Source organism: Stegostoma tigrinum, chromosome 5 (assembly GCF_030684315.1).
Source record: "Stegostoma tigrinum isolate sSteTig4 chromosome 5, sSteTig4.hap1, whole genome shotgun sequence".
Lineage (NCBI taxonomy): Eukaryota > Metazoa > Chordata > Chondrichthyes > Orectolobiformes > Stegostomatidae > Stegostoma > Stegostoma tigrinum.
In genome coordinates this window covers 117,790,306-117,803,453 of record NC_081358.1, presented here as the reverse complement: position 1 = coordinate 117,803,453, position 13,148 = coordinate 117,790,306, and the positions used below count along the sequence as shown (strand labels likewise).

Sequence of the window (13,148 nt, the reverse complement as noted above, 5' to 3'; positions counted from 1 at the left end):
CCATTTAAGCGTGAATATTTCAATCATTCTTGCGCTAATCAAGCAAAGAAGGCTTCATTGGTTTTGGTGCATGCACAGGGTGGAAGATAGTTGCATCCCCAGGATATTCTATACAGGGAGGTAGTTCATGCCAAGAGACGAAATGGAAGCTGAAACTCTAATTTAAGGTTGACATTAAAAGAGAAAAGAGCAAGATTAAAAGGTGGCTTAGCGGTTAGCACTGCAGCCTCACAGCGCCAGGGACCCGGGTTCAATTCCCTCCTCGGGCGACTGTCTGTGTGGAGTTTGCACATTCTCCTCGTGTCTGCGTGGGTTTCTTCCGGGTGCTCTGGTTTCCTCCCACAGTCCAAAGATGTGCAGGCTAGGTGGATTGGCCCTGCTAAATTCCCCGCAGTGTTCAGGGGTGTGGAGTTATGGGGGCATGGGTCTGGGTAGGATGCTTCAAAGGGCGGTGTGGACTTGTTGGGCCGAAGGGCCTGTTTCCACACTAGGGAATGTAATAATCTACTTGTGACAAGTTGAAAATTCTAGTTATGAACATTGTAAATGATGACACCTGTGGACAGGAATTTGTTACTACCAAGAATACGGTTTCAGAGGCTCCAAAGTAGAAGTCAGACATGCAAACAAGGCACTGTTAGTGATGAGAATCACAGAATCTCAGAATTGTTATTGCACAGAAAGAGGCCGTTTGGCCCATCGTGTCTGCACAGTTCTCTGACCATTTTGACTTTAGTACCAAACTCCTGATTTTTCGCTATAGTCCTGTTTGTCTTTTCTGCTAAAATAATGTTTCAATATCCCCTTGAATGTTGAGGTTGGTTGGCTCGCCAAGCTGGTTTGTTGTTCCGCAGACATTTTGTTACCATGCTGGGTAACATCATCAGTGCAGCCTCCGATGAAGCGTCGGTGAGTTTTCCTGCCTGGTTTTTAAACTCTGGAGTCCGTTCAGCTGGATTGCCAGGCAGGTAAACACACCAACGCTTCATTGGTGGCTGCACTGATGATGTTACTCAGCATGGTAACGAAACATCTATGGAACAACAAACCAGCTCGGTGAGCCAACCATCCTGAACATTCGCAATCCGAGCTACAAATCTACTCCAAAATCCCCTTGAATGTGTCAATTGAATGTATTTCCACCAGACTTCCAAGCAGTATATTTCAAATCCATAGCAGACTCTCTTTCTTTGTCATGGCCTGATTCCACTGTTGCTGGGCGTCCTGCCTATAGGCACAATAATATGATAAGGTACCTCAACTTGAGTAATTGTCTTGCAATCCTTCTGATAAGCCTTTGGGTGGTATTTATTGTAATTATTTCTGAAATAGAGCATTAGTTGAGCATGTGGGCTATCCTCCAGACCTTCTGTCAGAATCCTATATCGCAGTGTTAAATTCCAGCCCAACTGGCTGATTCTCAATCTCAACTGCTGTTTAATTGTTTCATTTAAACTCTGCGTGTGACACCTTATGCTATAATTTTCCTACCATTTTATAAGCACTTCAGATGTGCATCTTGTCTGCCTTTTAAGGAAAGTCATACTTTGGTTTCATTCTACACCACCACCCCTTGATATTTGAATGAAAATTTGACATGTTTAATGATTGTGCTAGTGATAATGGAAACTGCAGATGCTGGAGAATCCAAGATAATAAAATGTGAGGCTGGATGAACACAGCAGGCCCAGCAGCATCTCAGGAGCACAAAAGCTGACGTTTCGGGCCTAGACCCTTCATCAGAGAGCCTCTCTGATAAAGGGTCTAGGCCTGAAACGTCAGCTTTTGTGCTCCTGAGATGCTGCTGGGCCTGCTGTGTTCATCCAGCTTCATGTTTTATTATAATGATTGTGCTGTTGCTTTTCCTCCTATGTCCGACTGAGGATAACCAGGCAATTAATTTCTACCACAGTTGCTTTGAAACCAGTCACACTATAATGAATAATTCCCATTTCCTGAAGCCTTTATGCGTAATTAATTTGCATGTAAAGTTTGCATCAATGCTCTTGGATACAATACATTGATAGTTGCAGTTAGTGATATGTTTACAAAGCAGTGATGATACACTTCTGGCCTTTGAATGGAGGGACACAGTTTTTCTTTCAAATGAATTTAGACTATTGCTCACAGTTACGGCAAATTTAATTGTGTCACCTATAGGTTACAGTAACCTCTAGTGTACAGCTATGTCTGGTGGTGTTTTCAATTTGTACTTCTTCAATTACAAATCCGAACTGCAAGTCTGCACCACTCGAAACCAGGTGTTGCAGAAACAAAACCAGAACAGTTGAGTTTTGTACCATTTAATGTTTTTATCCCTCTCTATTTAAATAGTTTATCTTGATGAGATAGCTATAAAATGCCAAAATTGCAGGCATACTGGTATCACAGATCTCTATTTTCCTTCATTACACATTTCTTTAGGCAGCGTCATAATAAAAACATATTTTTCATTTATTTACTTCAGATAGTGGTGCCAGATATTTGAGTGGTAACAGGACCTTCTAAAAACAGAACCAGTCTAGCAAGGAAAAGCCAGAGTTTAAACTGATTTTATGGACTTAATTTGGGAGAGGAAGAATATGGATGCTACAGTGTAAAGATTTGAAAGCTCCCTGCCTAATGGTGTTATAAGGCATACCCATGTTGTTACATTTAAAAGGTGACATGAATACTGATCACTGCTTCAATGTATCCTGCTGGGACTACTAAAGTGGGACTTACATGCCTCATCATACTTTCTATTGAGGTTAATACAAGATTAAAATTTGAAATACCTCTGTGCATTTAAAGGAGGATGACTAGGACTAATAAAAAAAAAACAAGCTTGTCAGATATCACAGAGGAGAATAATGGCAACCCAAGACCCTCCTACTCTGGATTATACAAAGTACAACACTCCTACACAGCAGTACTAGAAGTAGAAATTTTAGTGATGTTGACAAATTAGTTAGGCCACTTGCTGCAGCTTCACTAACGATTGGCCTTCATTGTAGGCACTGCACTGACTGAAAATTACCATTGCGCTGTAAAAAGTAGCAGATTATTTCAGACTTGCATCTGACATGTGTCATCCAAATTTCCTCTCTCAGGCTACCTCTCCATCATGTTTCCTGAGTACCTTCAAGGCTCCTGCATTGGAGAGCTCAGAAGCCCAAGGGTTACCATCACCACTTACAACCTGATCTTTTCCTGTGTTGTGGGTTGTTTTCCCTTCTTGAAGAATATGAATGTTATATATGCTTTTTGTTGCCATTTGATGTATTTAACCCAAATATCATTTGGTGATCATTAATGGGACTGATTACAGATTCATGAAAACATTTATGAACTAAATGACGATCGAGAGGGTTGCTTGCATATCAGGCTGAGAATTAAGAAATGCATGCAAGACAAGGATGTGAGCAAAGGGGCTAATTGATCCTCCTCGAAGTTAATGGTAGCCTGTTGAAGTTTTTTTAATGTAATGAGAGGATGGTAGAAAGCATTCCCATTATATTGCATCTTTAGATTGTACCACTAACCCTTCTTTGTCTGAACTGGTGTAACCTCTCCCAAGTGCAAATCTTAATCTCAGTGTGTACTGCAGGTTCAGAAGTTCTGATTAATTCTGATGCAGTCTTATTTAGGGGTCAGTATGAATTCTGAAAAAAAAAATAAGTTCAAGGATCTGATCCATCTTTTTCTAGATGGAGTGCTGTATACTCCTATAAACTAAAGACCTGTTTTCCAAGTTACATTCTAGGCTCTCTGTATATCCTACCACTGAAAATATATTTAAAACCATAGTAAATTGTTCTTTTTTTATAGTTTCAAAATTTTTTTTACTTCAATTATTTTTTGACTTATGACACACTTTAAAAAACTTTTGAGGTTGGTTGGTTGGCTCACCAAGCTGGTTTGTTGTTCCGCAGACGTTTCATTACTGTGCTTAGTAACATCCTCAGTGCAGCCTCTGCTGAAGCATTGGTGTGTTTTCCCACCTGGCTGTTAAACTCTGGAATCTGTTGTGATGGATTGCCTCACTTCTGGGTTTCCTCCGTAATGGAATGTGTATGGGGTCGAATTCAATGTGTTTATTAATAGCATGCTTTGTGGAGTGCCATGCTTCCAGGAATTCTTGTGCTTGTCTCTGCCCAGCCTGTCCCAGTCAAAGTCATGGTTTTTCTTGTCCATGTGGATTGAGATGAGTTAATAAACACATTGAATTTTGTTACTAAATTATAGCTAGTACATTTAAAATCAAATGCGTATGGTAGGAAAACAAACCACTTATATATATTGTTTCAAACAGTTTATTTAATGTTTAATATGCTGCAGACACTCAGTAAAAATGGTTAAGTATTTACATTGCAGTATGCGTACTAATATTCTACACAATTACATTCTTGTTGGAAGTTCTGGATCTTGTGTGTTATTCCTGTACGCTCACTTCACTCATTATTACTGATGAAGAGGCCATGTTCATTTGTTAATTTGCTTAGAAATAATTGAGATTTTGTCTGATTTTCAATTTTTAAGTTAAGTTTATCACCTCTACTTGCATTAGCCACCAGGTCTAGTAGTGATTGGTTAAGTTTTAAATATTTTAATGTTTATATCCAGGACATTAAAATTATTTCTCTGTTGTTAAAATGTTCCATCAATTTAAGATTTAATTTCAAAGTTGTGTCGTGGATATTTTTGGAATCTGTAGATTAATCTTCAGAAAGCTTTGTTAAAAGGGAAGTATGGATGAGTTGAATTTCTCCAAACTCTTGTACCATCTCTCTACAAAAATAAAGAAAAATAAATTGGATCATGTGGTATTTCTGACAAGTCTGAAAATGATTCAGTGGCACTTGAATGTGTGTATATTTCTGCACAGAGACAGATGTTTATACTGGTCATTCAGCGGCTGAGATACTAGTTTTCTCATCTCTTAACCAATGCCACTCACTTGCAAGATGTTTCTCAACATTTTGGCATTTCTTAGATTCATACCATTTATATTATTGTTTTGCTTTTTATTTCCATCACAGATTATTGGAATGCACAAATTAACTGATACTGCAAGTGCTACACTGGCTATATTTTGTGCTCCACTTTCATATTTATTTCAGTGAACCTTTTCCAGTGAGAATTCTCTACTAAGAAATTCATTGGGATCCAAATATGAAGAGAGATGGGGTGGCGTAGGGGTGCAAAAAAGGTAAACGACTAAGGCTGGTATATTGGTGGACAGTTATTCGGGGCGGGGGGGGTGCTCAAAGGTCAGTTGTTTATCCACTCAGACATGGGATGACATGTAGTGCTGTGCTACAAGTGGAATGTGTGTAGCACCATGACATCGCTTTGCTACAGTGTCGAAAGAGGCAATTCTGCCCATCAAGTCTCACCAACCCCAGAAAAGCATCCCATCTGGACCCCACCTACTACACTAATGCTATGTTAAACTTGACCATATTTGATAAATGTTCACCCATTGTCAAGTTACTAGTTAAAGCCAGCTCATTATTCATTACTACAACCAATATTGTTTGTACCCTTGTTGCATCCAGGACATTTTGCTGTAGGAACAAAAACAGAAATTGCTGGAGAAACCTCAGCAGATCTGGCTGCATCTTGGAGAGAAATCAGAGTCAACGTTTCAGGTCTAGTAGCCCTGAGGAAACTATCCCAGGCATTCTGCAGAAATTTAATACCTTTCTGATAGGTGCTTGTCTGCCTCTCCCAATCTAATTAAGTTAAAATTTCCCCATTAATAGGTCTCTGGCTTTGCTACGTATTTGCCTAATTTCTGTATTTATACAATCTAGCACTTCAGAGCTGCTACCAGGAGGTCTGTACACAACATCTATTATAGTTTGAGTTCCTTTACTATTCCTCAATTCCTCCCATGCAGTCTCCATGGAATACTTTACCCTTATTATTATCCTGCCTCACCATTGAAGTAATAAAATGTGAGGCTGGATGAACACAGCAGGCCAAGCAGCATCTCAGGAGCACAAAAGCTGACGTTTCGGGCCTAGACCCTTCATCAGAGAGGGGGATGGGGGGAGGGAACTGGAATAAATAGGGAGAGAGGGGGAGGCGGACCGAAGATGGAGAGTAAAGAAGATAGGTGGAGAGGGTGTAGGTGGGGAGGTAGGGAGGGGATAGGTCAGTCCAGGGAAGACGGACAGGTCAAGGAGGTGGGATGAGGTTAGTAGGTAGCTGGGGGTGCGGCTTGGGGTGGGAGGAAGGGATGGGTGAGAGGAAGAACCGGTTAGGGAGGCAGAGACAGGTTGGACTGGTTTTGGGATGCAGTGGGTGGGGGGGAAGAGCTGGGCTGGTTGTGTGGTGCAGTGGGGGGAGGGGATGAACTGGGCTGGTTGAGGGATGCAGTGGGGGAAGGGGAGATTTTGAAACTGGTGAAGTCCACATTGATACCATATGGCTGCAGGGTTCCCAGGTGGAATATGAGTTGCTGTTCCTGCAACCTTCGGGTGGCATCATTGTGGCAGTGCAGGAGGCCCATGATGGACATGTCATCAAGAGAATGGGAGGGGGAGTGGAAATGGTTTGCGACTGGGAGGTGCAGTTGTTTGTTGCGAACTGAGCGGAGGTGTTCTGCAAAGCGGTCCCCAAGCCTCCGCTTGGTTTCCCCAATGTAGAGGAAGCCGCACCGGGTACAGTGGATGCAGTATACCACATTGGCAGATGTGCAGGTGAACCTCTGCTTAATGTGGAATGTCATCTTGGGGCCTGGGATGGGGGTGAGGGAGGAGGTGTGGGGACAAGTGTAGCATTTCCTGCGGTTGCAGGGGAAGGTGCCGGGTGTGGTGGGGTTGGAGGGCAGTGTGGAGCGAACAAGGGAGTCACGGAGAGAGTGGTCTCTCCGGAAAGCAGACAGGGGAGGGGATGGAAAAATGTCTTGGGTGGTGGGGTCGGATTGTAAATGGCGGAAGTGTCGGAGGATAATGCGTTGTATCCGGAGGTTGGTAGGGTGGTGTGTGAGAACGAGGGGGATCCTCTTGGGGCGGTTGTGGCGGGGGCGGGGTGTGAGGGATGTGTCGCGGGAGATGCGGGAGACGCGGTCAAGGGCGTTCTCAATCACCGTGGGGGGAAAGTTGCGGTCCTTAAAGAACTTGGACATCTGGGATGTGCGGGAGTGTAACTGATGTCCATTTCAAGCCCACCGACTCCCACAGCTACCTAGAATACACCTCCTCCCACCCACCCTCCTGCAAAAATTCCATCCCCTATTCCCAATTCCTCCGCCTCCGCCGCATCTGCTCCCACGATAAGACATTCCACTCCCGCACATCCCAGATGTCCAAGTTCTTTAAGGACCGCAACTTTCCCCCCACGGTGATTGAGAACGCCCTTGACCGCGTCTCCCGCATCTCCCGCGACACATCCCTCACACCCCGCCCCCGCCACAACCGCCCCAAGAGGATCCCCCTCGTTCTCACACACCACCCTACCAACCTCCGGATACAACGCATTATCCTCCGACACTTCCGCCATTTACAATCCGACCCCACCACCCAAGACATTTTTCCATCCCCTCCCCTGTCTGCTTTCCGGAGAGACCACTCTCTCCGTGACTCCCTTGTTCGCTCCACACTGCCCTCCAACCCCACCACACCCGGCACCTTCCCCTGCAACCGCAGGAAATGCTACACTTGTCCCCACACCTCTTCCCTCACCCCCATCCCAGGCCCCAAGATGACATTCCACATTAAGCAGAGGTTCACCTGCACATCTGCCAATGTGGTATACTGCATCCACTGTACCCGGTGCGGCTTCCTCTACATTGGGGAAACCAAGCGGAGGCTTGGGGACCGCTTTGCAGAACACCTCCGCTCAGTTCGCAACAAACAACTGCACCTCCCAGTCGCAAACCATTTCCACTCCCCCTCCCATTCTCTTGATGACATGTCCATCATGGGCCTCCTGCACTGCCACAATGATGCCACCCGAAGGTTGCAGGAACAGCAACTCATATTCCGCCTGGGAACCCTGCAGCCATATGGTATCAATGTGGACTTCACCAGTTTCAAAATCTCCCCTTCCCCCACTGCATCCCTAAACCAGCCCAGTTCATCCCCTCCCCCCACTGCACCACACAACCAGCCCAGCTCTTCCCCCCCACCCACTGCATCCCAAAACCAGTCCAACCTGTCTCTGCCTCCCTAACCGGTTCTTCCTCTCACCCATCCCTTCCTCCCACCCCAAGCCGCACCCCCAGCTACCTACTAACCTCATCCCACCTCCTTGACCTGTCCGTCTTCCCTGGACTGACCTATCCCCTCCCTACCTCCCCACCTACACCCTCTCCACCTATCTTCTTTACTCTCCATCTTCGGTCCGCCTCCCCCTCTCTCCCTATTTATTCCAGTTCCCTCCCCCCATCCCCCTCTCTGATGAAGGGTCTAGGCCCGAAACGTCAGCTTTTGTGCTCCTGAGATGCTGCTTGGCCTGCTGTGTTCATCCAGCCTCACATTTTATTATCTTGGAATCTCCAGCATCTGCAGTTCCCATTATCTCTGATCACCATTGAAGTAATTTTGTTTCTAACCAGTAAGGGTAACTCCACCTGCTCTGCCTTTTCCCTGTCCTGGAAACCTTATAACCTTATATTTGGCTCTCAATCCCAACCATCCTGCAGCCATTTCTCAGTAATGGCTATTATATCATAATTTTCAATTTTAACAAAGAATCAGTTACTTAGTTTCTATTCTCTGAACTTCGAATAGCTGATACTGGGAGGTCAGGCAGGGAGCTTTCAAATCTGCATGCCTTAGCATTCATTTTCTTCCTCTCCCAAACACAGTCCAAACAGTTCAAATTCTGGCTTCTCCTTGCTAGACTGGTTGTCTTTCTATGAGACCCTGTTACCATTCATATATCTGCCATCTATTTGAGCATATTTGATAGTAGCTATGAGAAACCCTTTTTCTGAAGAAGGATCTAGGCCCGAAACGTTAGCTTTACTACTCCTCTAATGCTGCTTGGCCTGCTGTGTTCAACCAGCTCTACACCTTGTTATCTCAGATTCTCCAGCATCTGCAGTTCCTACTATCTCTGAAACAATACCTTTTATCACTGCTCCTTTTTAGGTACAAACTTCCCGTGGCAGAAGCCATTCTTAACACTTGCATCTTCATATTAATTTAGGTGGTAAATTGAAACATTCTTTAACTTATGATGCAAAGTGGATTTCCATACGGCATTTTATTTTAACAAAAATACTTAACTGGCAAATACTTGGTAAACATGATCTGGAGGTGCCAGTGCTGGACTGGGGTGGACACGCACGTGCATGTGTGCACACCAAAGTTTGTGCCCTCAAATAAACCTGTTGGACTACACCCTGATGTTGTGTGATTTTTGCCCTTAAACATGATCATTAAGGCATAGATCTCACTTTTTTTTCAATGATTAGTTTTACATGTTTATGAAACTATATATAACCCTATTTTCTTTGCACGTCAAAGTCAACAGAACAACTTTGTTGGATTTATTTCATTTTATATTTAAAGACTTTCAATATGTACTCACTTTCCTTGAAGCTAGTCTCCCTTCGTCAGACCTACTAACACAATAACTGTAGCTCACAAAAACATAATCTTCTCTGGTCCTTAATTTTTCAGAACTGTGCACGAAGTACCATAGAATGTGAATGGGAAGTGTTTGGGACTAAATCCTGGAGAAGATTATAACTACATTTTTAAAAAAACAACAGTGAAGATGGTTCATTATTCTGCTGTTACTTTCAAGTTTACAATGGCAACATTTTTGTGGCTTGGTGGTTAATACTTTGTCAGTTTGGAACTTCAACTTTTGTTTGCACAACTGCTTTTAGGGATTGTTTATTTACGGATGAAATGCACTGCAATTAGAAATAGACTGTCAAGACCAGCAATGGAGGTGTCCTGCCTACTTACTTCTCAATATCACTCATTGAAGATAAGTTAAAGTTTGAATTGCAAGCTTTGCTTCAAAAACAGTATGCAGGAACCCGATCTTCAATCCACAAATGCTTTAAAAGGTAAGTGTTTTGAAAATGTCTATTTACGTGGGAGATTAGCCATAAAAACTCTACAAAAATATGTTTGAGCAAATAAAGAGAAAATTGTCACTGACAAATGGTTCAATAACCAGCAAACAGGGAATAAGGTAATTCGCTAATGAGCAGAACGAAGATGAAAACTTTTTTAAGCAGCAAATTGCTTTGACGGGAAATGTACTGACCAAAAAGGCAGTAGCAACTGATTGAATAGTAGCTATCAGACTATGTACAGGCAGTCTCAGATTACGAATGGGTTTGCAAGTTGATTTGTATGCAAGTTGGTTCACCATGCGGGATAATATGAAGTAGCCATTTGTAAGTGCATGAAATGTTCTTAATTAAAATGACACCTCTGTATGGGATCACGTTCATAAATATGAGGGTTGGTAGATCTCTGCTTGTCATAGAGTCAAACAGCATAGAAACATGCCTTTCAGCCACTCTGCCTATATTGACCAATGAACATCAAACTATATTACTCCCACGTACCTGAATGTGACCTATAGTCTACTATACACTGGCATTTTAAGTGCTCGGCCAGATGCCTCTTAAACGTTGCAAGAGCACCTGCCTTCACATCTCTTCCTGCGGCACGTTCCATATTTCTACCACCCTCTGGATGAAAACATTTTTTCCTCTGATCCTCTCTAAACCACTTACTCCTCACCTTAAACCTATCCCATCTCGTCTTTGATGCTTCTTCTATGGGATGAAGATTCTCACGATCTACCCTACCTGTGCCCCTCATGATTTTACATACCCGGATCAGATCTGTGCTTGGCCTCCTCTGCCTCAAGGAAAACAGAACCAATCTATCCAGTCACCCCTATGCTCCTCATAACTGAGACTTTTCATCCCAGGGACAACATCCTGGTGAATCTCTGTGCCCTATCCAGTGCAATCATGTCCTTCCAATAATGTAGCGATCAGAAATGCACACAGTATTGTTTCCTACCCAATGCACTATAAAATTGCAACAAGACTTTTGCAGCAATTTGTAAAAAGGTCAGCTATGTGTAATTCGTAGAATGAGTTCCCTGTATCAGGGAGCCCAGGCTGACAGATAAGAACAGGAGTGTTAGACATCCTGTTCACTCAGACCTGTCTCTGAGGGAGCTGGATCAGTGCCGAGGGCTCTCCACTTGTAAATAAAGGGTGATTGGTGATGGGACACTGGCCTTTATGGAGTTATTTCAACTTCCTTGCTCCCATATTCTACATCTTGGCTAATGTTGTCGAGCATCCCGTATGCCGCCTTCACCACCCTGTCTGCTTGTGCTGACACTCGCAGGGACATATGGACGTGTACTGTAAAGGTGTCTTTGTTCCCAAGTACTCCCTAGAGATCTACCATTCAGTGTGTATATTCTTCCTTTATTAGACTTCTCAAAATGCATCACCTAATACTTAAAGATTAAATTCCATTTGCCAGTGCTCTGCCCAGTTTACCAGTAGGTCAATATGAGACTGTAGCACGGGACTATCCTCACTATCAGTAATACCACCAATTTGTGTGTCATCTGCAAACCTACTGATTATATCTCTTACATTCACATACCAGTTTTTATCACATAGAATGAACAGTAAGGATCCTCTCAACAAACCTGTGATACACCATTGGTCACAAGTTTCCAATCACAAAAACAACCCTCCACCATCGGTCTTTGCTTCCTATTTGCAAGCCAATTTTGGATCTGGTTTTGCAATTTGCCTTTAATCCCATGGGCTGTTACCTTTTTGGACCAGCCTTCCAGCCTTATCGAAGTCCATGTAAACCAAATCAGCTGCACTACCATCAATTTAGTCACCTTTTCAAAAAAATCTCACTTAAATTAGTCAGACTGGATCTCTGTGCAACAAATCTGTACTGATTATCTCTGACCAATCCCTGCCTTTCCAAGTATTGGTTAATCCTGTCCCTGACAAGTTTTTCATCTAATTACCCTACCACTGATGTCAGACTAAATAGCCTGTAAGCACTCAGCCTGCCTTGTTGCCCTTCTTGAACAAAGGAACCATATGAGCAATCCTCTAGTCATCTGGCACTTCACCACCTGTGGCCACCCAAGTTTTAAGCAACTCTGTTGGGGCTCCAGCAATCTTCTCCTTTGCCTCCAGCAACCTGAGATGTATCTCATCAGGCCCTGGAGATTTATGCACCTTTAAGCCCGCTAACATATCTTGTATCTCCTCTTAACATGCCCTGGAACCATGCCAACTCCTGGTGGGGAGTGGTAAGGCTCATACACCCGTATGCATGAGGCTGGCCCAATTTCCCACTCCTTTCCGCCTCTTTCCCATCTCTTTCCACTACCCCTCCCCTCTTTGTCTGATTTGTTCTGATGTCATGGGGGCGGCAGAGCAGTGTCAGAGGGTCGTTGGCAGCAGTGGTGGCTATGCTTGGACTGAGGCCCGAAGCCTGGACTTGGTAATTCAATGGACCATCATCTTGGTGGGCTTTGGTGCCCAGAAAGGGGATGTTGTAGGCCCACAATGGGGACCCGAAGAGTTGTCAGCTATGGCAAACCTTGGTAGGTGGAATGAGTCTACAGCAGGCCCACAGTGGGGATGAATGGATCACTGGCTACAGTGGTGCTTGATGCTCAGCGGGTTATTGTCCATGGTGGAGCTTAGTACCTGGAATGGGGCTGAATCCTTTGTTCAATATCAGATTGAGTTTGGCATGGACTGTAGGAGAGGTCCCGGCACAATCTGGAGGCAAGATTCTGTCTAATGATATTGAAATTGGTCTGCCCTCAATTTAGACACTTAACTTCTGAACTAACCTTGACCATTTCCATAATGACTTTGAAACTTACAGTTATGGTCACTATTCCCAAAATATTAGCCCATTGACATCTACTTGAATCACTCAACTGGCTTCACCCCCTAGAATGCCCCATCTTTTGTAGGATGATCTGTGTATTGGCACGAGAAGCTCTCCTAGATATATTTTAAAAATTCCACTCTGTCTGATTCTTTCAGAGTAAGGGGATCCTAGTTAATGTTACTAAAGTTGAAATCCTTACTACTACAAGCCAATTCCTCTCACATCTCTCTGATTTTTTGACATATTTGCTCCTCTATCTCTCTCTGACCGTGGGGAGGC

General features: G+C 43.7%; 1 protein-coding gene across 9 annotated transcripts in view; it reads left to right on the top strand.

Annotated features, from left to right (window-relative positions):
- The window catches only part of ldlrad4a (low density lipoprotein receptor class A domain containing 4a), a 216,275-nt gene that overhangs the window by 74,228 nt on the left and 128,899 nt on the right, over positions 1-13,148 (top strand). For 7 of the 9 annotated variants that reach the window (XM_048529603.2, XM_059646241.1, XM_048529602.2 and 4 more), the window contains one exon: positions 9,621-10,018. The exons of 1 other annotated variant lie outside the window; for it this stretch is intronic. In XM_048529603.2, coding sequence (XP_048385560.1) covers positions 9,979-10,018 — 40 coding nt within the window. In that variant the 5' untranslated portion in view covers positions 9,621-9,978. Of the gene's footprint in view, positions 1-5,540; positions 5,634-9,620; positions 10,019-13,148 lie in introns of all 9 variants that reach the window. One more of the 9 variants, XM_059646242.1, reaches the window with a different exon arrangement.